The 27,857-nt window shown below is 40.4% G+C and overlaps 1 protein-coding gene across 3 annotated transcripts in view; it reads right to left on the bottom strand.

The window, feature by feature from the left end:
- LOC115373244 (PC3-like endoprotease variant B) overlaps window positions 1-27,857 on the bottom strand; it is a 173,905-nt gene that overhangs the window by 145,865 nt on the left and 183 nt on the right. Inside the window, exons 2-3 of one of the 3 annotated variants that reach the window (XM_030071531.1) lie at window positions 27,076-27,251; window positions 617-709 (exon numbers count right to left, since the gene is read on the bottom strand). In XM_030071531.1, the coding sequence (XP_029927391.1) occupies window positions 617-709; window positions 27,076-27,246 (264 nt within the window). In that variant the 5' untranslated portion in view covers window positions 27,247-27,251. Of the gene's footprint in view, window positions 1-616; window positions 710-9,893; window positions 9,973-12,561; window positions 12,732-27,075; window positions 27,252-27,857 lie in introns of those variants that run through there. The other 2 variants (XM_030071532.1, XM_030071533.1) reach the window with 2 other exon arrangements.

The raw sequence follows: 27,857 nt of genomic DNA, 5'->3' as shown, positions 1-27,857 counted from the left end.
TGACGGTTTCCATGGCAACGGGAGCTGGGCAAGGAGGCTGTATTGTATGCTCTGAGGGTGATGCAGAATGGCTTGGTGAGCAAGGGCGGTGGGGGGGTATGAGGAAAGGGGGGCACAAAGTGATATAGGGTGGAACAGGCGTCCTCACAAGCAAGGTAAACATCTTTCAGCTCTTACACACTGCACGGCTCTCTTTCTGTTTTTTTCTGTGTGTGTGTGTGTGTGTGTGTGTGTGTGTGTGTATATTTTCTCCTCTCGCTAATCAGCACTACACCCTGATTAAAGCAGCAATGCCAGCCAAATGAACTGCTTTTTGCATACACATGCTGTGTAAAATCAGAACCAGTGGCGGAGCGTGAATTCACCTTGACGTGGCCACGTTAAATGTATCAAACAGTCACGTCTAAGTAGCTGAACACGCTCATTTGCTGTAGTTATAAATCCATTTCCTGCTGTGTTACACAGACAGCGTCAGTCAGGCCAAAACGATATTATATTGCCTTTTTTTTTTCATAAAACCCACGACTCTATCTGCTCTCGAGATCTTAACCTGTGAAGGGGATTTCATCAGACAGCAGTATGCTTATTTTATAGTACTCAGTTAAAAACCTCTTACCCCTGCTGTGGTTGCAAGGCTCTCCTCCCAGGCAGCTCTGCTAGGGCGCCCCCTGCTGTCTCTCAGGGTGAACAGTCCCTCCAGGCTGCCAATCTGTCAGCACAGAAAACAAACACTGTCATCAGGGAATAAAAGCCCTCGTGTTAAGAGGTGGTTTTGAGATGTGGGATTTGATGTGATATTTGATTATTTGAGCCCTACGCAGTTCTGATTGTGGTAAAGGTTCCATCAAACATGCAAAACTGAGTCTTGTTCATGCACTTTGTCTGAAATTTCCATCCTCCTGAACAGAAAGTATAATCAGAAATGCAAAAATAAAATGATTATAAGCTTACAGAAGTCATATTATCATTATAGAAAGACCAGTACAAGAACAGTGTGAGCAGGTCAAACCCTTAATGTATTCAGCCTTAATCACTCATATGACCCTTTGCACAACATGATTTCAGCATTTCCCCCCCAGCCATCTGTCTTGTGTGGGTTTGCTCTGAGAGGTGGGCCAAAATCAAATAGCACACAGTTTATCTAACCTTATCCTGGGCTTTTCATTTCCAAGCCTTATAAACTCAATCGTATTGACCGCCTGGGAGAGTTAGAACTAACTAAGTGAAATCTACTCGGCGGCAGTTGTGTGCAAGGCAAGCATTGTGTGTACGTGTGTGTATGTGTGTGTGCGCATGTGTGTGTGTGTATGTGTGTGCCTTGCTGATTCTATCTTCCTTCACTTTCATTCTCTCTATTCTCTGTCCCTGAGGTGCATCAGGGCTGAGACTGCCGAGTAAATTGTCCCAAATTGAGTTCCTTCTTGCCAGCAGATACAGGCCACATCCCGACCGTTTAGAGAGAGACACAGAGAGAGAGAGAGTGAGAGAGAGAGAGAGAGAGAGAGAGAGAGAGAGAGGGAGGGAGAGGGAGAGAGAGAAAACAATCACAGCACACATCGCTCGCTTGAAAATTTTCTCTCTAATTTCTCTCTTTGCCTTTCTCTTCTTCCCGCCCTCCCTCCCTTTCTCTCTCTCTTTCTCTACTGCTGCTGATTTCCCTGCTGCCTCTCTTTTTTCTCCCTGCACATTATTCTTCTGCGTCTGTCTCTTTATATCACTCCCTCTGTGTCTCGCCTTTTCTCTTTGTCTGCTGCGATAGGTATACATCAGTCTTCCCTTGCTCAGCTTGGCTTTTTTACTTCAACGATTCTCTCCCCTCCGCCCTCGTTCCCGGCTGCTCCCCTTCCTCCATCTTTTTTTCTACCCAACCTCTCTTGATCCCTGCTTCATTCCCTCCCTCTACCTCACCCTTCTCACCCCCCCCCCCCCCCCCCCACTCCCCCTCCATTACTTACAGTATTTCCCCCTTCTCTATGCGTCCTTTTCCCCAACCCCCCTCTCCTCTTATCCGTTCTGCTCTCCCATCCTATTCCCTCTATCCTGCCCTCCGTGGCGGGCTGTAGCCGGTGACATACTACCCATCAGCGCAGACCTCCCGGGTAGAGGAGTCTCACTCTGACAATAATCACACAGTAAGTTTATAAGGCTGGCAGCCCTGAGCCTAGCTGAGCTGAACCGAACACGCACAACTCCCCTGACGCCGGCACACACCATTAAACTCAGCTTGGGTGGAGGGAAGGTTGGACGGTGGTAAGTGGTGGGGGGAACATGGGGGGTACAGGCTGGCTTTGCCGGGGATGAAGCATGGGAGGGTTGATGGGGATGAGGTGTTGGAACTAGGGGGTACTGGGGACTGGGGCTGGAACTGGGAGTGAAGTTGGCTGTGTTGCTGGAGATCGATGTGGAAATGGGGTGAAAAGGGAGCTGGAAAAAGGGCTGGACTTAAAACTTGAGTCTTTGTCACTAAGTCATGCTGAAGCATCATTTTAGCCAATGAGCAACTGGGGCTCCTGGCCTATGAACAAGGCCAAAGCAAAGGTAAGCAAAGGTACTTGTTTTGAAATGTACTGAACATACAAATGGAGGTTGAAGACTCGGATTACACTGCACAAAGAGTTTGAGAATGTGAAACGGATGTGTTCACCTCTATTTTACTGCTGTTTGTCAAAGTCACCAATTATTCAATTCACCATAGTCACATGGAGGCCATTTTTGCCCCACCTGGGAAATGCGGGCTGGTCCGTCTATCACAGATAGGTCCAGAGGTACATATCTCAAAATACACTTGGTGAATTGCCATAAAATTTGATAACAACATTCATATTGGCTAGAGGAGAATGGCCAGACGGTTAAACAACTTGAGTTGTGTCTCATTCCTGTATTTTGTCCAAACTCATAAATAGGCCAGTCGAGCTGGAAAGACTCCCAAAAGGATTACAAAAGGATGCAGTGACTGGATTAAAGATTATATCTACAGTGTTGAATGTAAAACCCGGTGCCAAAGCCTGAACTTGCCATTAAATTTAGCTCCATGCTTTTGTGTTGTACCTAAAAATGTAAGCATGCCTGTAATTTGCCTATCATTACACTTTGTTACCTTTTGGATTATGCAGTTTACATAATCCAAAAGGTTCGCACTTAATATAATTAATATAATTAATTAATGTTTTTATACTTTACAAGAATTTTTTTCTACTTAGTATGATCTAGTGTTGTAATGGTTGTTTTTTGTTTGACACTACCACATTTGTTCAGTCATAATTTATACCCTTTCTTTTATCTCTGCTGTGATTCTATTATTTTCTACTGCTGCACTGATCCCTATGGGGATCATTAAAATTTCATTTCATCTCATCTAATAGTGTGCCACATAAAAAACATATCTCAAGTCTTCCACAATCATCTAAACAAAAGAAATAATCAGTATAAATTGATAACTCAGTCACTGCAACACTTGAAGGCTCATCAAATGAAGGATTTTTTTTCCCAATAAAGAAGTGTAGTATCTTTTTGAAGTATCATAAAGTAATACCTGCAGTTTTATAAAGGGAAGGTTTATCAACTAATAAAATATTTTGGCACCACAGTTCTACCCTGTAACAGTCAAAGAATACAGCAAATTTTCTTTGTCCTTTGGATTTATCAGAAACACACCATGTGGAAAACCTATTATAAATTCAATAGAAGAAACAAAATACTATAAGACGAATTCAGTTACTTTCTTCAGTTTCAAACTATTTCAACCAATTCAGAGACAAGAACATAAAAGTGACTGATTGTGCTGTAGGCCTATGTAGTGCGACACACTTCCCCCTCCAAAATCTTCATGTCTGTTTACTTCCTGACTATCAAACTACACCGCTATTGAGACAATTTTTAAATAATGTTTTTCTACACTTCCTGACCCCCCTCCTCCTGAATTTGACAGTGTTTGTCTTCATCTTGCAAAAATACGCCAAATGCTGAACAAAAAAGACTATGCAACAAAACATGAGCTACCACTAAGACACCAACGTCAACACCGGTGGCTAGCCAAATGCTATACAAACACTGTGCATACAAAACATGTACACAAAAATACTAACGCTTCATGTACGAATACTAAATACTGTAAATACTATCTGTAAAGAGCACCATTTCAAACTGAACAACAGAGGATGTATAAAAGCCCTATTTCAATTAAAGATTGCCTCAGTATAGCGGCTTAATAGCAGCAAAGCTGTAGCTGACACGGAGCAATGATGTGACGTGACTTTTCCACTAGGTGGGGCTACCTTACAGCTAGAAGTACCTCACAGCTGCCTAATAAAGTACATTTAATTTGAGCGCTGTGATACTCGCATGCTTCCCCCTGTACTGCCAGCTTTCAGATTCTAAATTGGAAATTTGTGGATTTGCAACTGACCTTGTCAGTGGTCAGTAAGCCAATGGTCACTAAAAATCTCGTCTGGTGCAACCTGTGTTGACAGAAAAATTCAATCAATTGCATGTGAATGCTTGTGAATGCAACTGGTGTTCAAACCCAGTGTATTTTATGAAATTCGTTTAAAAAAAAATAGATGTAAAACTGTAAAACTGCACTGAAAATGTGAGCTCAAACTGTGCCTATGACAGAGTGTCAGACAGCCTCCATTTGTAACTGGACAGGCAATGATTGAAATGTTACCTGCAAGCCTTTTGGAAACATTGGTTCAGTAAATTTAGGATGATTTGTGTATGTTTAATGTAACACGTACCTGTCCGTTTTTTTTCTTGGAGAGCTGCACTACGGATGCTTTTGTTGGCATTTTCCCCACAGGCTGTTTGTAAGTGTAGCAGCTCCTTGGATATGTTAAATACATTTCCTTTTGGCTAAGAAAATGTGACATTTTTTTTTTCCAGTGTTAGGGTATGGATTAAAAAATATTGTGAAATAAACAGATTTTCATTGATTGATTTTTTTATTTGCTGAGAGCTCTGTTACCAAGAAGCCAATGTGAAATATTGTTATTGTGTTATGTGCAGGAATTTCACTTTGGTAACTGTACTAATTAAACTAACTGAGCGTGTGAAAGACTGTACGCTGTAGAGGATGACATACAGTTGTGATACATAAGTCCTTGTGACTGTGTGAAGCATATCAGCATATCATGTTTGGTATTACAGGGTTACACTGTGACCTTATGCATCACCAAATGTCATACTCTTAAGGTTTAAGTAATTCAGCACTTTATTTAAACTTCTCAAATTAATCACGCCAAATATATAGCACCTTTTTTCTGAAAAATATATCAAGATATTCACAATTATTTTACTATGGGCAATAAAAAAAAAAACAAGCAGCGTTGGTCGGCCCTCGCACCGGTGCCGGTCCGCCACGATGTTCGTGTCATTGAAGTGCAGACAATTCATCCATTTTTCCCATTTGTCAGGGTATTTTTCGGTGCTTTCAGTTGGAAAGAGTTTTGGGCTTTTATTTTGAAAGGCCTAGGATGTCCTAGTGTGTGAGTGACATGAGTACTGCGCTAATACATGAGTACTGGCAGCTGTGTCATGATCAGACCAAAATGCAGGCAGACAGAGAAATCCCCATGCAATCCAATGGAAAATTCGATCAAACTCACCTCTCTTTGAGGTAGCGCCGCTCGGGCATCGTTTCAGTTACAGACGCAGTTCAAAGTTTAAACGAGGCACAAGACTCGGCTCTATAAATCTTGTATTTACACGATTTTACTATCTTTTACCGTGTTTGAGTTTTGGCAGTTTTAGTTTGAGTGTTTTTTCTGCCCCTGCTGACGGTTTATAATGGGTGTGTATTGCGGAATTGTCAGTTGGCTAGAGTGAGTCACATGACCGGGCAGAGTGCAGAGGAGAGGACACCAGGGTCCAAAATGGTCGAAAAGTCTTCACAGCGGCCACAAACTTGTTCCAATTTAAAAATTAATTTCATATTTTTGTAGGAATTTTCGTCCTCTTTCGTGTGGCATAATTTTCGAAGCCGTGCGACGTTTACTTTAGACAGCAGGGGCCTCATTAGCGCCAAGTGTGCGCCTCTTCACGCCAAACTGCGTGGAAAAAACGACGCCCTCCAAGTCGGCGTTGCCGACTTCGAGGGCTTATCATTTAAAAACTAAGGCCGGAATGACGAAATCCTTCAGAAGTTTTGTTAAGCACTGTATCCTCTTTCATGTATTAGCTTTTTGAGCCGCCACGATTTACGGCCTCGGAGGAGATAATTTTTGTGTAATGCGCAATTTCGGGCCTGACTTTTACTTTGAAAGGCAAATTGCGGGCTTCCTGTTGGTTTTAGGGCTTCGGTCTTCACAACATTTTTCGTCGGCCTTAATGAGACCTACGTTTCGGCGTTGGTTTGGTCTCTCTATCACATTCCTGTGGGCCGCAACGGCCGATTTAGTGTGCCTAGGTGGCGCTAGAGAGCCCATTTTTGCACTTAGGGGGTGCGTTTTTCCATTTTATCGAATTTTTCACCAGACCTGGGGGGCGTGCCAAATTTGGTGAGTTTTTGAGCATGTTTAGGGGGTCAAATTAAGGCCGAATGACACGTAAGAAGAAAAAAAGAAACGGTACAAAAACAATAGGCCCTTCTCCCTAAGGGAGGGCTCGGGCCTAAATAGTCATTTTGCTGTTCAAGCAACACTCTGTTGGTGATGCATTACCTCTGATGGGGCAAGCTGAGTGCTTTGTTTACAAAGCATAACTGAATAGTCTGACACCTTATCTTTCATTTCTTATGTTGGAAGATTAACAATCTCAGCACCTGCTCATGCAAAACTGCCTTTTGTATCTGTGTCCCCTAAAACCTGGAATAAGCTACAAAATAGGCCTATTCCAAAAAATTTAAACACAGACCACCTTTTATCGGGCAAGTTGAAAGCCTGTAGGAAGTTGAGGGAGTTCATCTGCCAGCTAGTATGCACCACGGCGATTTAGATCACTTTAGTGAATTTAAAAAATAAAGGTGGCCAGTCTTTCCTATCATATCATATAACCCTAGCTGTTGCCTAACATTAGCTAATGGATGACCAAATATTTACCTGTTTACCTTTATCGATTCTTTTCTTCTTCTTTTTTTTAATAAAGAGGCAGTGAAATAATGTTTTGTCAGACTCATGTTTTGTAAGAAGTGCAGTCTTGGACACATCAGTATGACACTGACATTTGTTTACATACTGTGAGCTTCCCATCGTGAGCACAATGGAGGACAAAGGCCACTGAGGGAAAATGGTGAATTCTAACAGAAATGGCTACAGTGTCTGAGACACTCAGCGAGGGATTAAAGCTTTTTCAAGACAACTTGGGGGCAGCAGGTTGGTGGACTTAGTAGAAATGTTGTCCTTCAACATTAAAATCAAGTTTATTCATGGAAATACTGAAGGGGCTGGTTTGGGTTTGCATTAACAGGGTGTGGCCAGACCAGTGCTTTTCAAAGTGGGGTTCCTTCCAGAGGAAACTTCTTTCTAAGCTTCCCACTCTCTCAATTTAAGATTATTTGATGCTATATATACCATATGTAACACACACACACACACACACACACACACACACACAAACAAACACGATAAAAACTACAGCTGTACATCAAAATTAGCGAGAGATGTCACACCAGCCAAAACAAACACACACATCCTCACAAATATACACACACACACATTCCAGCGCCCTGCCAGAGCGGGTTCACAGCAAAACAATATGAGGCCAATCAGGGGACCATTGGTATGGCTCTCCCTCTGCTAATGAAGGCACTTTGAAAAGGTAATCTAATTCACCAGCAGCAATTAAGGCTGGGAGCGCCTTGTCACTATCAATTATCCGCTCCTTCACTCATGTTCTCCAGTGCGGACGCTGAGCCTGCCTGACACACAGCACTGTCGGACAAATCAACCCCATCAGCCAGCCAGTCACTGAGAACACTAATCATGAGTGTTCGTTCACACACACACACACACACACACACACACACACACGGATATGTTCGAATCATTGCACAATGAACTAAGTAAGCTCAACCTGAGTTCAATTTTTACTTAGTGAGTCCATAAAAAAGTAGCTAAAGTCGAGCCGATGTTAACCATCAGCATCGACGGGTGATACAGAGCTCATGCTACCATTGTAACAGATAATGAAAGAAAACAATCCGTCTGATGAACCTCAATCTTCTTCTTTTCATTTGCATCATCAACAAAATATTGATATTGTAGATGAACATGAGCAACTGACAGGGGGCAAACAGTGTAGTCTTGTTAATTAGAGACAGACACTATTCTGAATGCATATGACATATGCTAGCGAGAAATGGATATAAAATATTTAATTACAATATTTAATTGCATTCATGCAAGGATCTGTCACTATTGTGCTGTGTTTGACTCATCGACAGTGGTTTCGACTACAGGGAAAATCCAGACTTGGAGTCTTGGACCATCTATGGCTCTACAGTTTCCTCACCATTTATTTTACTTCCTTGTTTTTTCTCTGCTATTCCTGGATCACAGCAGTTGGAGCCTATTCCAACATAGAATGGGTAGAAGGCAAGAAAACACTCTGGACAGGTCACCTCTTCATTATGTAGCCATTGGGTGAGCGTGTCGGGGTTCAGTGACTTGCTCATGAGCACTTGAGCAGGACACATGCCTATTGTAAGGATCACACCTGTGACCTTCTGACTGTGAGATGTTTTCTCAAACTATAGGTCATTCTGCTACTTCCACTAGCATTTTAATTAACATTACTTTATTAGTTTGATTAGAGGTTTTTTTTTCTTCTTTAAAGGACAAGTTCACTATTTTGGAGCCTAGGCACTATTTACAGATTATCTGGCATAAACCTTGACATAAAGGTCATTTCACAACAGCTGTCAAAGGGGCAGTAGTTTTGAAAAAGAGTTCCTGAAAAAGGGTTCACAAACCAGTCATTAAATCAACAGAGGTGCTCTGATTGGAAAAGAACTACCGTACTTTATTTCTCAAACCAAGCACTACCTTTCAGACTGTAAACTTCTGCACTGTAGCTAGACTCCCCAGCCATGCAGAGTCATATGCAGAAGCAAGTCCAAAAACAGTATTGCTGTCTAAGCCCATAACCATTGACAACATGTTCGGTTTACAATACCTTTTCAGGAGAACATTCTGAGATTGGTAAGAGTACATTCTGATCTTCCCACTTTGAAAAAGCAATGTTATCTTAGCAATGTTATCTTAGTTTTTCAAAGCCATTCATGATTGCCCCTAACCCTAACCCACCACTGGTGAAATGACATCTCTACATCTGAGGATGATAATCTGATAATCTGCAAATAAGACTTAGGTTTAGACTTAGGTACTTGCAAACTTGTCCTTCAAGGACTGAAATACTACAAATTATTTTTATTGTTACACTTTGAATCAATAGATCTGGATTTCAAATTACATTACTTGCACTTGTATGTAATCAAATAGCAATATTTTTCCTATGTAACTAAAAACATATTTCTGTATCCTTATTTAACATATTCTATCACTGCCCTCCCTTAGTGTGCCTGACTGCATGTTGATGCTGGCATATATAAAGATTGTCTCTTACCTCTTCTAGTGTAGTCACAAACAATTATGAGATGCATCTGACATTAATGGCATCTCAGATGAAGAGACATGCTTCTGAACCCATGTACAATTTTGTCTGTCTATTAAAAAAAACACAAAGCATCCACTGCACACTGCTTTTCAGGCTCAACAAAGACATCAAAAAACACATAGTATATTTTAACACTGTGAAAGTGTCCTCTGTGACCTACAGTCTGTCAAGCCTTTCCATCGGGCACATTACTAGAATGACTTGTGGTTTTAGTGGAAGTCACAAATTTTGCCAGTGCATGCTAAGTTTGTGCAAAATGCCACTCCACCTGAATTCGAACTTACACAAAGAGGGTCTCCTCTCTAGGACAAAAACCTGGATAGGAAAATCGGAAAGATCTTCATACAAATACCAACAGAATTGAGCACTGAGGAGCAGACAAGCATGACACCACTGCAACTTAAAGAGGAGATGGCTTACATACTTCAAAAATGAACTAACTGTAAACTTATCAATGCCGTTACAAACAGTACACAAGAAGCGGACCAAAATGCAATGTGGGAGCAGGTACTGGATTCAATATGACCTCATACAGAATTACAAGTCATAAATATATAGTTGTTGTTAGTAGCAGCTGTAGAATTTAACTTTCTAGGCATTTTTTTATTATTTGCCACTCAGAAAGCAAACTGATTGTTAGTTGACAAAGAAACTAAATCAACATCAGCATTTCAGACTAGAAAACCCATAAAAGCTGACTGCACCATTGAGTCTATGCAGGACTGTATAGGAAAACATGCACTCGACAACAGAGAACAGTAGTATCTACCTCAAACTCCAATTTCCAAATTCCAATTTGGGGGTTTCTCAAAGCATCATGTGAAGATTGCAAATATGTAAGGCTGATACGTGAAGACAAGTAAGTGGAGGACCCTGAACGACTCTCCTCTGACGGGATTGAGGACGTTTCCACCAGCCAACTGGACCTTCAGACTCCAGACAGGAGGTATAAAAGCTGACGGGCAGAGTGAATCTAAATGCCTTGCTGATTCTTTTGAATGCCTAACTGAATCTCTTCAACAATTGACCTTAGGCCAGGTTGCTGATGAAGCGGGGATTAGCATGACAGTAGTGCCGCTGAAAGAGAAAAGTGCTGCAAAGCCTTTAAAGGTAATAGCTGAACTTGAGTAAGATGCTGCAGTAAATCAAAAGAGAGTGGGCACAAATAATTATGGTATATGCAAAATAAAAAATGAAACAATGTACATTTGACAGATTACCATATGGAAAAGTTTGTGCATCATAACACACCATTCACAAAAAGGTATTAACAGGCAATCACTACTAAATTATAAATATAAAATATGTTTATTTTCCGTGCTTATATTCTTGAAGAGATTTTCACTAGGAATGTTGTTCTGTTTGCATCATCATTGTGTGTATCAGGAGCCTTTTGACTGAACGTAACATCAAGACGATTGAGAAAACAAAGGAGAGTGATTGTTGACTCTAGAGAAAAAACAGACCATATAATAGGATGAAACTCAATGCTACAGTGCAAGCGATGACATGTACGAAATGTAAGCTAATTAAAAGCTTAACTGAATCTCTACAAAAAACACATTCCAAGGCCTTGATGAAGAGGGCAAGAAATCAGTGACATTGCCACTGTTGTCACATGAAAATAATAAAACTCAAATTTGTGGTGATTTTGCTTTTCCTACAAATATTAAAGTTAATTTTGTACTTTCTGTCTCACTGTCCTTTGAAACTCAATGGTTAGATGACATAGTCAGGGCTTTAGATGTTTCCCACTAAAGCTAAAAATGCAAACATGCATGGAGCTACCTATATGGCACTATACTGTACGTATATGTTGCACTTTTCTTTGGGATTTGTAACATCTGCTCAACATTGTTTGCAGGCATGTTTGAAGCATTTTTTTCAGACTCTGGATGACACTAAATAACCGCACCTGAGCTGCTTTGACACCTGAAAACGAGTGTCAGTCCTTTTCCAGAGGAGCTGCAAGGCAGTTTCTTAGGAGTGAGAACAGAATCCAAAACATGTTTAAAGAAACAAGCACAAAACCAGCCAGCATGTTAGTCATGCTTCCAAAGCCTAGCATAACAAAATGAAGCCTGGCCTGACGCTCATATTCAGCTAATGTTCATGTGCTCTTATGAGGAAAGAGAAATGACAGCAAAGAGAACAGACCAGTCCATCATGCACAGCCAAAGCTACACGGACTGGAATCAAATTTGACTCCCCTCGCCAAAAAAATCTGTAACCTGTCACGCTGATGTGTTACCAAACTTTTTGTTTACAAGCCCTGATCAGCTTTTAATTAGGCAATAAGAACTGAAACAAACCAAAGAACAGAAAGTAAACTTTTCCACTGCGGTTCATACAGAAGAAAATGAACTGAAGGTGTGACTGCACCTAAGTCCTGTAACTCCCTGTGATGTGCGCACTGTGGTATTTCTTTACAAAGTGAGAAATCATACTGGGGGTCGAGATGGTGTTTCTGATGTGAATACTGTCAGTATTTATAGCAAGAGCTAGTCGATCAATTTGAGATTAAAAAATTATCTTCAGTGCAGTACATAAAAAAGCCAGTAATGTGGAATCCAAGTTGGGGGGCTTTAAAGTTTCAACTCACAGTTTTGCTATGTTGATTTCTTTGCAGATTCAAATGTGAAAATGGAGAAGAACGCCTTCAAGGACTTTGTGCTCGGAATGAGAGTGGACAAAATGAGAGCATAGCCGGGTAATAAGGAGCAGAGAAACAGTATATCAGTGCTGCGGCTGAAAGAGAAAATTGCTGAAAAGCTCCTACAGGCTAACACTTGCACTTGACCTTACCTGTAGTCAGTGTCTCTACACAGACAGTAGATTATAAAACATAATAAATAGAGCAATTATTTACTTGTGGCTACATCTATAGCTACAGCTCTTACTAGCGCAGCATCAGCATGTCTTTATAGCTACCATTGCTTTGGAAAGCCTTACACTCAGGAGGTTTGTAGTGGTCCATTTGATGTGAGAATGTCCACGTCTGATGTCACTGCTAATTAGCTCCTTATTAGACTGAAGTACTTTGTGAGCCTCCTTACATAACGGTTTATATTTTCAAAATAACCCTTGGTAAATTTTTGGATTTCTATCCAGGAGCAGCACGATAACAGCAGCTGTGTTAACGAGCTAACAGTTACTACTGTTTGTTGAGCATTGCAGGTGAAGATAAACAGTCAATCAAATGGGGGCGGGAGGAGTAAAAACGGAGCTGGTGCTCTGATTGGATCCCCAGCAAAAGTTCTGGTTTGACTCAGGAGAAATCAACTGATAGACGTCTTTCTGTGTTGAAAAGACTTAAAATCCTTGCAGTTTCATGTTTTCTGCACCCAGTGATGACAATAAAAATATTTAAATTAAAAATGATAGATTTTAATTTACCTCCCCTTTAAAGGTCCTAGTAGCATGGATCACAGTTCAGGTGATGAAACTTGATATAAAAAAAAAAAAAAAAAAAGTAAAAATGAGTGGAAGTTGAGCAGTGGGTGGACGAATATTAGTGAGTAGCAGCAAATCACTGGTCACACAATATAAGAGAAGCTGGTGATAAAAAACAAAACAAACACTGGGTGCTGGCTAAACATTAATAGCCGGTTATCAAAACTCATTTAGTGAAACTTGATTGTTCATTTGTATTCCAAGCATACAAAGTATTGAGGAATTATGTTTTAACTATATATTGTTTGAATGTAATCTAAAATTACTGGACAAGCAAGTCATAAACCTTGTTGTGCCCTGCTCTATCACTTAATCTTTTAATGCAGTCACTGATATATAATTCTGTAGAGACAGACTAATGACTCACTCACAGTCCTACTCTGACATTTCTCTTAAGGTTCATATCAAGGGTGTAATCATTTAAGGCTGTTCAGCGAGGAAAACGTACTGGAGGGCTCGGAACTGCCATCTGCTTATGGGCTTGAGGACGGGTCAAACATTAAACTGGAGCTGGAAGAAGTCAAGTGCAAGATTTCCAAGGATGCCAACTCTTTGACATCTAAAAGATTAAAGTCATCTGAAGTCCATTACTTCTGAGATGATAAATCGAAATGGCCTTACTTTTGTCTCTTTTGTGCAAAATGTACCACAGGGGAAAAAAAAAAAAAAAAGAATTAAGACGTACTTTTGACGACTAAACCTAATGGGTCTCATTTCAAGAGCAAAACACAAATAAATAAACCCAGATTGAAATTTATCATTCACAGTCACAGTTCTCCTTCGTAAATAAAGACATAATTTTCTGAAATAAACTTTACACATATGTGTGTACTATCAATATAAACAATGTTCATATGTTCAGTAAAGCCTTGATTTCTGCTATTTTCCCCTTATGAACTCATATGGTTTATATCCACCGCTTACAATCCAATACTTAGATTGTGTGCTATGAGCTTACCTCATAAAGATTCACGTCACCGAAAAAATATGCTTGCTGTTATTTTTATGAGAATAAGACAAGTAAACAATGTCTCATAGTTAAAGCTCAAACCACTCTCCACATGTAAGACTGAGAGCAACTCTGTCATACAACTGAAGGTTTGTCTCTTCGGTGGAGAGCCATATCTTGACAAAGTGGATGAGACTTAGGGCCCTATCTTGCGCCAGACTCCCTAAACCCGTTATATGCGGATTTAGGATTTAGGAAGAGGCATTCCCCCGTAAAAGTTGCTATCTTGTGCACCTCCCGGTTTTTTGCGGATAGCGGGAGGTGCACAAGATAGCAACTTTTACGGGGGAACGCCTCTTGCGCAACCCTAAATCCGCAAATAACAGGTTTAGGGAGTCTGGCGCAAGATAGGGCCCTAAATGCTTGAATCTCTCTCTTTTTTTTTTTTTTTTTTTTTTACTGAAACACAGACAGATTCATTTGGGAATCAAAATAAAGGACTTAATTTGGGGGCGGGGGCAACTTTCATTTAATTACAAACTGGACTAAATCATCGTTGAGTCAAAAATTTTTGCTTCACTAATTTTCATTTAACTATGAAGGCTTTCTAATTACTGCAAGAGCAGTATCAGTGCCTATTGACAAAACCTGTTTGCTGTATCTTCTAAACATAGAACTGTAATAAAACATTATTTTGTGAGATCTGTGTGCTAAAATATAACTATAACTGTTTCATGGTTTTGTTTATTCTAACTATAATGTTATACACCAATGGATTGATGATTTCTCTGGATTTGACATTGGAAACAGGGAAACAGGTTATGGCCAGGTGTTATGCATGGTCACTCTTTCTTTCTACCGCGCTTCCTATGTTTTATTTTTAAAACGTTTAATCTTTTTTTTAAATACTACATGATGAAATGCCTGTGCTTTCTCTCATCAAATGTCTACTCAGATTGTCATGCTATATGGCATATTATTAGAAGGACTGAGTATCAAAATTCAAAACGATTGACTTGAAGGAAAAAGCTGATACAAGGCATTGTGAAACAGACGCTAAATGAGAGGAGTGGGTACTGTGATCTACTTGTTTCTGTGTTTTGTTCTTTTAATCCCCTGTTTGTCATCTTTTGTTTTCATTTTTATGTACAGTATTCATATTCTTTATTTTCTGTAAAGCTCTTTCTAGCAAACATGTTTGCTAGAAAGGCTTTATAAATAATTTTGACTGGAAGCTTTATTGAAAGTGATGATGCATGGGAAACTATGTGAGGCAATGCATATGGTCGAGTGCTGATCATTAGAACGCACTGGGCTGTAACCCTCATCCTTCCCCATCTCCCCTGCCTTAAAAAGTTTGCATATAACACTGCTGTAGTATGCTGGTGATTGCTGTCTACAAACTTGAAAATACTTTAGGTCTCTCATACTCTCTCTTCATACTGAGGATGACTCATGAGAGGTTAGAAAGCACTTACGGTGGTGGGCACTGGGGAGCAGATGAACCATAGAAGTAATCAATAAAGAAAACTTCTGAAAAGCCTCCAGGTAATATCTGAGATTGAGTTTCCCTGCTGTTAATAGACAGCATCACAGTGTCTCTACATGCAACATAAACTCTTACTATGATGTTTAATCAGTGCTGCAACCTTTACTGACAGGAACATACTGTACCCATGGTGCCAGGAAGCAGCATCTGTCTACGGCGTCTGTAAAGCCTCATTATACAGTGGTGGCAGAAAGTTTTCGGACACCTTTAAAATTTTACACAATCTCAAATATTATCATGAAATATTTGTGGAAAAATCTTTTTGGTGTTTCAAAAGGTGTGGCTGCATTACACAGATACAAACAAATCCAAATTATATTTTTTTGTTTATTGTTTACAAGAAAAACTAACAAAACTAAATTCTTGACAAATTCTTCTGACCACAGAATCTTCTTCCAATTCCTGGCTGTCCAGTTCTTGTGTGCCTGGGTCCAACAACACCGGGCTAGCCTCTGTCTCTCATTGATCAGGGGCTTCTTGATAGCCTTGTAGGACCTTAAGCCTTGATCTGAAAGTCGGCCACGTACAGTGCAGGTGGAACACTGGACACCAGTTTGGTTTGACCACTGCTGCTGAAGCTCCTGTGATGTCATTCGGCGGTTTTGCCTGAACATGCCGATTAGGATGCAGTCATTTCTTGCTGAAGAAACCCTTGGACGCCCAGATCTTGGTTTGTCTTCCAAGCTGTTGGTTCGTCTGTATTTCTGCAGAGTGTATCCAACTGCTGAAGGACTGCATCTGCACTTCCTGGCTATCTGGCGGCAGCAGCCCTTCCTGGCTGAGAATCTTTATCTTCAGGCATGTTTCCTGCGTTAGGTTCCCTGTTTTAGCCATTTTTGTGTCTGAAGAACTTTCAAATGCGCTGGCTTTATATAGACACGAAGCTTGGCAACAAAAATTGTGTCTTTCAATAAAAAGAACGACCTTCATCACTGGTACCAAAATGACCCAATATTCAAAATTTCTTATGTATTTTTATGGAACCAATCAATTTTAAATTTTTAATGGATTTTTTAAGGATTTGTTTAGTATTTTGGCTGTGGCTGTACTAAAAGAAATTGCACTTGAAGACCTAAGGGTGACTCTTAATGCAATATTTCACAAATGCATGGGGTGTCCGAAAACTTTTTTCCACCACTGTATTATTTGGTATAAGGCAAACACCAATGGGATCCCTGAGCATAGAACAGAGTGATGTGAGAAAAATCACAACATTTTCCACAGTATGACAAATCTTTTACCATGACAATTTACTGCAGATTTTTTTTTCGCTTTGAGACAGCAAACAAACTTTGAAATAATGACAGAATTTCAAATATAAGAATATCAAAGTTTTTGCATAAAACTACTTGAATCAAAACATTGTAATAGACAAACATGAAGTTCAAAGTGGAGGACTCCAGATTCCATAATCTACCTGGAAAAGCAAAATGCAGAGAGCACAACACTGTGCAGTGCAACGATGCAACGCATGGCTCTGAATACAAGGATTAAACCAGTTGCTCCAGTGAATCTCTTGGCTTGAATCTCCATCCCTGAATTCTGATCTTCACTGATATGATATATGATATAAGATAATTTTACAGCAACAAAGAGGAAAAATAAATTCAAACTCAAACTTTAAGCTTTTAAACTGAAGTCTCAATACTCCCAGTGTTTACTTGCATAATATTCAACAAAAAGGAGTGCCAAGTAAAGATTTGAATTTAGAGTGCTTTCAACATGTTCAATCATATGCTCTTAGTGCAAGTGATGAACAGGAATGCCAGCATCAAAAAATACCAAGCTATAGATCCACTGTACATCTATGTGTGCATGTAGTGTCAATCTGGTGAGTGCTCCAAAAAGAGACAGGGCTTCTCAAAGTTTTGATGACTGACAGCCAATTTCGGGTCTCAACATTGGACTAAGAGCCACCCAAGAAAAAATGGAAGACAAAATAATTCCAAAACAAATCGTTTCTTTAATGAGGCTAAAACAGAGAAAACTGACTGCTGGCCACTTGAGCCTCTTTGAAATTGATCAAGCTTAGTTGTGTGCGCCTCGCCCATGAACTTGTCGTACATTTTATGATTGGCATCATAATGGCATTTTTTGTTAAATTTCTTCATTGGATTCACCTGCTTGCAGATTAGGCACATCATTTTATCCGACCCATGAGGTACAACAAAGTAAGCGTTGCTCCATTTCCCCTGAAACTTCCTTTTCTCCTTACTGACACAACGATTTTTGCACACATACCTGCAATGATGACGAAATCTGTCTCGCAAGTAGGCATAACTAACCTGACAGCTTAGCCCTGCAGGCACAGTTTTACCATTTTTATGTTTTTTTTTTTAGCGTTTCTGCTTTATTTGATAATGCCAGTAGAGAGAGACAGGAAAGGCAGGGAAGAGACAGGGAAAGACATGCAGCAAAAGGCTCAGGCCACATACCAGGTACACAACCGGGGCGCCCCCAGTTTTGGCATTCCTAAAAGCAAAGTACTGTGTGACGCAGTGGGAGGATATCTGGTCTCAGGACAAGGTGCAAACAGGATTGTGTTCAAAATAATACAGACTCCACATTTGTCTGAAATCATCAATGTGTATCTGAACTGGCAAGGACCAAACTGAGCCTGACAAGGATCAGACTGAGCTACGGAGGCAAGACACAAATTACAGCATAATTCATGAGACATTTCTCAGTGTATATAGATAATGTCACTGCAAGCAGCAAACCAATCAAAGCTCCCACAGGCCACATGCCTTTTATTTCTGAAATGACAGCTAAGACTTCATGACTGTCTTCATATTTTTGCTGTCGTTTTAAATTTCAGCGTTTTGAATTTCTTGTTCATACTTTGCAGTGTGATCTTCCAACACTCCTTGTCAGACAGGCCTGTAAACTATATTGGCAAGTGTTGTACATTATTTTCCCATTGCCTCCTGTCAAGGCATTGCTGCTGTCTTTGCATGTTTGGTGTTGCCATCAAAAGTCATTACACTGAGGGAACATGAAGTCACTACTGCTGTTGCCTGTTTTCTGTGTCATATACACAGGCTCATCTCAGACTGTAGGAAAAATCCATCAGAAAAATGGTACAAAATGAACCCCATAATTAATAATTTGATGAAAATACTTGTATGGAAACCCCACCCCCAAAAATTCAAAGATTCCCAAAAATGTGTAATTCCATAAATAAAAAGAGAAAGTGCATATAATTTGGACAAAAACAAATATTTCTGCAAGTGAATTAAGAGCCTCATACAGTATTCATAATACAATACAATGATATATAATAAAATGTAATGATATTATTGTGTGTTTTTTTTTTTAAACAAAAATTTTAAGTCCGACTGATGACACCTCCAATTCCAATATCATGGAAATTAGCAGTTTGATTGGTTTGTTTGTTTGTTTTGTTTGTTTGTTTTTTACTTTTAGGCTCCAAGCGAAATCAAAAGTTAGTGATTTTAAAACTATTATGCACAAGCAATGGACAAATTTAGCTTATGACGATTAAAATTGTTGACTCTGATCGTTATGTGAAACATCAGTTATGCTTTTTTGAAATGTTTTCAAATAAATGCCAATTCCTGAATGTTTTATTTACAAGCAGTAAAACTATTAAACTTGTTGACCAAAGATGAAGGTGGTAACTTAAAAAATGAAAATGATTATCCTGTTTAGTAAAGCAAAAGAGAAAACCCAATACATGCTGGGTGTCTCTATAGTTAAAGAAGGGGGGACAATGGTTTATGGGAAATGCAGTCTCAATTTTGAGAAACACCAAATAACACCAGTGGGAGATAGAGGCTACTAATAATTGCAACCACAGTTGCATGTGTTTACTGTAATTACACCATGATATTTGAATTAATTTGGCAGTGATACAGTATATTGATGAAAATAGTACATTTTGCACCTTTGAAGATGCTGGATCAGCACAAACTAGCAGCTAGCAGCAGCTACAGTCAAAAATATCTCAGTAGCGGCCTTCAAAAAGTTCATAAAAGTTTAACCCTAACACTGCTGCCTCCAACATGAGCATGGCTGAGTCGGACTTTGAATAATTTCGCAGCTGAAACATCAGTCAGAGGATCTGTATGGTCTGCTGCTGCTGACAGCCTCCAACAGACAGAAAGAGAAGGAAGCAGAAACAGAGAGAGGGATGGGAGGGCACGGCATGGGGGGGTAAACAAAAACAAACAAAGACATCAAGAGCCACTGAAGCAATGTGCGAGAGCCACGTGATGCAGCCCACCCTATGGAGAAGACAGCAGCTGGTGTGTATGCTAACAGCCCTACGGGGGCTCTGGCCTCCACAGCCCACACCACGGAGGACCAGAACGCAGAGCTAGGAGGAGGTCCGGGTGATGCAGAGGGATGCTAGGGGCGAAATGGGGTGAGCCGTTAAGCCTTGTTGGTTATAGTACTGGCAGAAAATGCAGTGGATGGGATGGGACGGGTTTGAGAGGTGGGAGGGGGGTTCGGCAGTCCAACTTGAAGTGAAAAAGACTGTACATATTTGGGATTGATGGGTTTTTGAAGACCAATACTAATATTATCATCAATTCATGTCTCTAGATGGTATTTTGTGCCAACAGGCTATTGTCTCTATGATTGACAAATTTCATCTCAAACATTTAGATAAAAATAGGATGCTCTGCACGGAAACCCAGGATAGTAATGATAAGAAAAATAATCAAATCATCCTGAGTTACCCTATTAAAATGTATTAGATAAATTAAAAATATATTGAGGGGTTCCCCCAGAACACCCGTGTCACACTTATCATGTGTCATCATCAATAAATGAGTTAACAAATAAACTGCATAACATCCATCAAATCATTTTTAATAAAAGGACTGGTTAAAAATACTATGAAACCTGCTGTAATACATTCTTGGCTAACATCAATGATGTTATTACATTACCTGCAATCATTTACTTATTAAGTGGTGTAACATTTTTAAATGATGATGTTATGGGAATTTATTACTTCAGCAAGTCTGGAATTTTTAGTCTTTTAGAGTTTTGTTTTTGTTTTTTGTTTTTGTTTTTGTTTTTGTTTTTGTTTTGTTTGTTTACTTTTTTGGAACTCTTTATTTGAACAAAGGGGCCATGTAAATTTTATTGTATATACATTAACAATAACATCTTATCGCTTAGATTTTGTACAAGATATTACTAAGTTATTCTATTATCCAGCAGTTATTACATCATCAGTTGCTACAGGCCAGTATGAGCCTGAAATATTGATCAAACCCTGGCAGATAAATAGGGCTGTGGCGGTGCTAATGGCAGCTGTAAGTACTGCCCTTCAAGACTCTCACATTATGACATACTCAGCTCCCAAAACACAATCCACTATCTGTAGCATAAACCACCAGTACTCAAAATTAACTGTCAAAAAATGATCAATACTATGCCTCTTTTGGATGAAAACCTAGCTACAGATTGCCAGAATTAAGAGAATTAAGACTTATGATTGGCTTTTGTCTTCCCTTAGTCATGAAAGTGCTGAAAACTCAAGCCTACATGTCAGGTAAGAAGATAAAACTTGTTGAAATTGGAGTTACAAGGTGTTATACGTGACGGTGGCCATAACTGACAAACATGTCAGCTCATCTCCAAAGCTTTCATACGATGGATAATAAGTGAAACCACTTCATGGAATGTAGTTTGCTTTCACTTATTTCTTTGAAAGTCCTTTTTTTGTAAATCATGTCTCACTAAAACCTCATAACATACAAAATAAAGCCCAAGACATGCAATTTCAGAATATCTCTTGAAGCTTTCATGTTGCCTTTAAGAGCACTGTGTATGAACATGTTTGTGTGTTTCTCCCTCTGTCCTCCTTTATCTTCTTTATCTCTCTCTCTCACTCTCTCTCTCTCTCTCTCCCTCCCTCCCTCCCTCCCTCTCTCTCTCTCTCTCTCTCTCTCTCTCTCTCCCTCCCTCTCTCTCTCTTTCTCTCTCCATTTCAATATTGAAGAGAGTTTTATTAAGGGCTGGACTCGGGGGTGCTGAGGCGCTCTCAGTAATTTTCCTACAAAGTGCTTTAATCCATCACACGGCCAACATGTGGCCTTTGCAGCCATACATCATCTCAGCCCAGAGAGAGAGAGAGAGAGAGAGAGAGAGAGAGAGAGAGAGAGAGAGAGAGAGAGAGAGGAGGCATCATCTCTGCTCTCCTCCTCCTCGCCCTCTTCCCTCTCCTCCTCCACCTTCTTCTTCCTTCCTACCTCCACCTCTCGCTAGTGCTACCCACCTGGGAGGGATACACTTCTTCGTTTTCCTCGGTCAACAGCCAGAATCTCTCTCTCTCTCTCTCTATTTCCTCCTCTCGCCCTCCATTTACAAATGAGAATGAGGTAAGTGGGGGTTGGGGTGTGGTGGGTGGGTGGGGGAGGACTGGGCAGAGGGAGGTAAGCAAAGAGAGCGAGCGAAAATGAAAGAGATGGAGATAGGCGTGAGTGAATGAGTGAGTGAATGAGTGTGAGGCTGAGAGAGAGAAAGCGAGAGATAAGGAAAATGGAAAAAAGCTTACTGGAATGAATGAAATTGGGGACAAAAGAAGGTGGGTGATAGGACGTCAGAGTGTGTGTGTGTGTGTGTGTGTGCGTGTGTGTGTGAGTGTGAGTGAGAGAGTGCACGTGTGTGTGCGCTGTACATATATGTAAAAGTGCGCACGTCTGTCCTTGTGTGAGGAAATAGGAAGAGGCAGCGAGCGTGAGGAGGTGGTAAAAAAAGAAAAAAATGGAAAAAAGCATTGCCTTTCCCAGCATGCAACTGGTATGGTGTCACCGTCTCTGTTGCCCCTGGTCAACACCTGCCTCCATTTCGCTCCCACCGCCCTCCACACATTGAGGAGTGGCGGTGAACTCCGGGGCCCTTTGACTAATGGAATGGGCCCTCACTCCCAACCATTAGAGGATTGGTGTCCCTCCTCATGCCCCTGGGTGCCCTACGGTGAGGAAAAGGGAGATCGAGGGCGCAGGAAAAAGGAGGAAGAAGCAAGAAAGGGAGCAGATGTGGCACTTTGGCCCACTACCACCACCCACACACACATACACACACCTGGTCATAACATGACAACCAGGAAAAGTAATCCAGCCAGAGTAAGGCTTGACATAGCTTAGCATCTGACTGAGGCAATTTCTGAGAGGATATTAGAAATTCTGAATCGGGTGCAGAGGTACCTGATTTTCAGGGAAGGAGCTCTCTGAACGTGTACGACAGTGGCCCCGGCTGATCGCGAAGTGTTTGTGTGATTTCATTTAGCAGGTAAATCCAGTGCTCTACCTCAATTACACCTGCTTCACTCTGATGGAAAACAGACTTCAAGTGTACGGAGGGAGGGGAGGGCGGGGGATTGGGGATTGAATCTCTCGATGAGCTGATAGCACATCCGCAGACAGCAAGCCAAGCTGTGCTACGGTAATGTTATGCTAATGATATGGTAATGATATGCTAATCTGCCGGCAGTATTCCACATCACTAGAGAGAGGGGGAATCTGGGAGGCCTTTCACCATTGGTTGGAGACCAGGGACTTCCTGGTGTCAGAGTTCAAGACAAAAAAAAAAAACCCTGTGTGCACATGCGGACTCGATTCCAGAAGCAGTGATCTAAGCAAAAATAAAGACAATGCAACACATGCACCTAAGCTGGCTTTAATCAGATTTGCAAACCCTTAAGTAAGCAAGAAATAATACCTGTAAACAATGCAGTATCATGCGCCACAACTGAAAACTAGGTCGGCTACATTGTAAGAAAGCCTGCGAGTTGAGGCATTTTTTTTTATCAGCATGTAATATCAAGTCATTTCGCTGTTGTTCTGTGCCAACACAAAGCGAAATAGAAAATGATCTGCTTTAGATCATGATCCGGTTGTTTTTTCTGTCATAGACTGTGAAACCCTGCACCCGTAATGGCTGCCATTACCTGCCTAATCAGAGCACCTCTCTCTCTCTTTCCCTCTCTCTTACAACGATTGCATTACACTGCAACAGCCTTGGTTGTAGACGAGACCCACCATGTATGAGAATAATCTTCTTTGAATCCACATCAACACTGCCACATAGCCATGCACAGTGCTAATAATGACATGCAACCCCTTGCTGAGTGCATTGCACTTTATTAACGAATTTATTTATTTTGCTCTGCCACATTTTGCTGCATCTCATCTAATTCTGAATACGCTGATACACCACTCAAATTAAAGAAATGTTTAAAGATCCCCAATGGAACAACTGTCCGCTTGACAATACATCAGATGTAGAAAATCTGAACATTTCTAAATGAAGAATGCAAATAAGCAGTACAGATAAACACAGGCAGTTCAGCTCGAGCTCCGGTGACCTTCGACACACATAAAATTCATAAAGATTGACAGGGAAGGCTTCATAGCGTCTGCAACTGAAGAGGCACCTGCACAAGCAACTGTGCTGTATGACTGTAAATCTGTCCACGTCACATAAAGACATCACCTTGGGGGTTTTGTTTTGTTTTTCTTTGCATTTTACAGTCACGAAATGAATATGTCAGGCCTGTACAATGGAGAGATGTGATGACATTTTCCTGGATGCCGTACACTAAATCAAAGGGACCACCAATATGTTGAGTGTTAGCGTGGAGACATTTGATTCCCATTCCACTCATACAACATTACCACTGGAATGCCAGCAGACATCACAATCCTCCCAAGCCGGCGTTGGGCTTGTCAGACGTTTCATTTCACTTCAGCATTTTCAAAAAAATATCATAGCAAAATTGTGAAGTGCGGGGTTCTTCTTGATATACGATATTTGCCACACGAAAGGCACAAATCACAGGTGACACAATTAAAATGGGTTTGACTTAACAAAGGCAATTTAATGTCAGTGACATTTAGCATCAGCCCCTGGCGACAGACAGGTAAAAGAGGCCAGTCAGCAGATTGGACCTCAGGGGAACATGAGAGGAGGGCTGTCTGAGCCTCTTGTCTGGATGTGGTATTGCTCAGTTGGCCACTCCTCATTAACACCCAAACACACCACTTACTGTGCATATTTGCTCATCGTTTACTACAAAAACACAGCACAACATTCTTTCACTAATGTCTACCCCTTTAACACGGCACCCTTTCAAAACCACAGAAATATATATATATATATATATATATATATATATATATATATATATATATATATATATATATATAACATATTTGCCCCTTACACCAGAGAAATGCTGCTGTACATGTTACATATATAAACACATATTAACCAAACATATGCATATGCCTCTGGATATGGTGATGTAGCCTGTGTATGTTTAACATGAATGTGTAATTGATATAAATGCATATTTGAAAACAACCTATTATTCTTAAATGGTTACACATGTGCACTCAATATATGTATATAACAGTGGCAGCTGGCAGGTCAAAAAACTAGGAAGGATTCATGGATTTGTAATATATATCCGAACACATCCATATATTATGAAAATGTGCCAAATTTTTATATGCCTCATATATGGATATTTAAAGGTGCACTATGTAAAATGGCTGAGGGCTGACTGAAGTGAGGACCCTTTAGACTCAACTGACAAAAGGAATTAGGACATGATTGGTGACTTGGTCGTGCTTATTATTTGTTTTCGTTTTTATTTTTTGTCAGTTGAGTCTAAAGGGTCCTCATTTCTATCAGCCCCTGGTAATTTTGCATAGTGCACCTGTGCATATGTATAAATGTATAAATGGAATATAAACCAACAGGACAATATGCATTTTAAGTATATGTGTATATACATTAGTACACTGTGATCTTACTAGGTGGAATGGTCAGATGTATTTGGTTTGGTTTACCTGAAACATCACAGCTGTGTTTAGTCATTCAGTAGAGATCACTGCATAGAGGGACTTTCAGTGGTGTGTAAAAGAGCAGAAGACAATGCAGGCAGAGGCAGAGGTGTTTGTGTGCAAAAGCATGCATGAGGGAGGGGGGGCTGTCCAATAAACTCCTGATAAAGGTCAAATAGATGTTTTATTCATGACCCAGGCAGCAGCAGCAGCAGGGCCAAGGTTGAGATGAGCTTACGTCCCTGTTCCCCAGGGCCAGTGCTGCACACAGCCTCACACCAGGCCAACGGACACTTCCCCTCTTATCAATACCGTCAACACACACACACATACTCACACACACACACACACACACACACACACACACACACACACACACAGAAACATGCCTGCGGTATCACTTATCAATAACCTCAAATCACATTTTTTGATTGTCTGCCCTGAGCAAAATCAATGGAAGAGTGCATGTCTGCCACCAAAGAACAAAGTGTACAACACTCTAAATGAAAAAGTGTAAGATGCAGTGTTTATGGGCCCTCAGCTTGTGTCTCCTAGAGCTCAGTTGCAGGTGTGATGTAAAACCCTTTTGTCAGATTTCTCACCTGCATGGCTCTACCTATAACCATTTATATACAGAACCATAAAAATGAAAAACAATAATATCTACCTTGCAATCTGGAAGTGTTCATATGCCATATGATTCATTTTATGGATGGTCTTTGATGGATTTCAGTCAAATACATGCTATATTTACCAACCGAAGCACCCAGTATGTCTTTCAGCAACAAATTGTCTTGCCATAAGGGTGGTGCACTGACTATCACACTGGCTTGCTTTACTCTGTGTTTTCATAAGTTAATCAAATAGCACGTTTTCTCATAAGGCTCTGTGGTGATTAGACAGTCTTTAAGTCTGCATTGTCATGTGAAGAAAAGAATCCCTTTTTAAATCCGGAACGGAACAGAGCAGAGGAGGAGTGAATGTCAAACCATGAGGGCTCTTACCTTTTAAATCTTTCTGACTTTGAATCTTTCATAAAAGAGAATCTGAAGAAGTTCATTTCAAAATCTCTCACCCCCACCACCTCACCCCCTTTGAACTCACTTCTACAAAAAAGCAGAACTACTCCGTCTACCCAGGACCCACTTGGAGCCCTTATTTTATAGTGCAGCCTGGAACACTTTGAGGGAGCTGACACACTTTCAGACACAACAACCAAAGTAACCTTTAAAGTATTGATGTGGTGAAATCGCACCTAGTCTTCTGACAAATGGAAAGATTTCAATATGACAGATTAAAACTGAAGCAAACTGGTAAAGACCCAATCATTTCCAAAGACTGTGGCTTATTCCTCCTTATAGGAATGTCTCAGAGGGATAAACTCTTAAGGTTGGCTGGGCAAAAGTGTGTAAGTGTGTGCCTATGTACATATGTGAGCCTTTGTGTGTGTCTTTGTGTGTGCCTATGTGTGTGGGCGGCCTACTGTACGTGTGGGCCTTTGATCAGATATGAAATATTCAGAAACGCTGCTGTAATTTGATGAAAGTCAGATATCCCTCGAAAAGGAAATAGCAGTCAGCACTTTGGCAGCTCTCGACAAAAAGCCCTCAGTAACCGGATTTACAGAATGTAAATTGCGCGCCCATAGGTGGAGGTAATAATGGGGGCTTTAAGCATGCACTGACCCGTTGTATGAACTCTAGTCCATGCTGCTCGGCCAGAGCTCTTGCCGCCCTGATGCCTCCGTCCATTTCCACAGCGTAGAAGACATAGCGTTTGGTCCCACGATGCCCCTCTGTGGTCGCTGTTTGCCTCTGCAGCAGACAGCCAAACACCAGCACAATGGCACTGAACATGGAGCCTTTAAATAGATTTAGACGAAGATGATTGATTACAGTCTGAAAAGGGTAAAAGGCAAAAAAAAAAAAAAAAAAAAAAAAAAAACATTAACTAATAGCCTTAGAAATTCATGTCAAGTCTACTTTTTCTTTGCTGGCTGAAATGTGGACAAAATGCTTTTACAAGGTCATGTTAATAAGATATCTATACATGCTGTATTGTATAGTGATGTTAGGATGTGTTTAATAAGGAAAACAATAGTGAAACACTATTACAGAAGCCTTTGGTAAAATGTTGATTGTAAATAAACATCACACAATCAAAAGAACAGCATTTTTTTTCTTTTTGAAATTGATATGCACCATTATTCATCATCTCGCTGAGTGTGCTCTCTTTTTTCATTATGTTATTGGTTGTGCTTAATGAGCACTAACAAGCTGACACATATGAATATCTAGATGAAAAAAAACAAAAAAACAAAAACAAGATTCTACGCTGCGGTAACTCATTAATGCATCTACAATTGCAAGTGAGAGGTCAACGCTGCAACACAAACACTTAAAAACTGAAATATTAGCATTACACTCCACTCCAAATGCTGCCTAACTACGCTTATTGACTTAGGGAG

Source organism: Myripristis murdjan, chromosome 16, assembly GCF_902150065.1.
Source record: "Myripristis murdjan chromosome 16, fMyrMur1.1, whole genome shotgun sequence".
In the NCBI taxonomy this organism is placed as follows: domain Eukaryota; kingdom Metazoa; phylum Chordata; class Actinopteri; order Holocentriformes; family Holocentridae; genus Myripristis; species Myripristis murdjan.
This window is presented reverse-complemented; position numbering and strand designations above follow the sequence as displayed.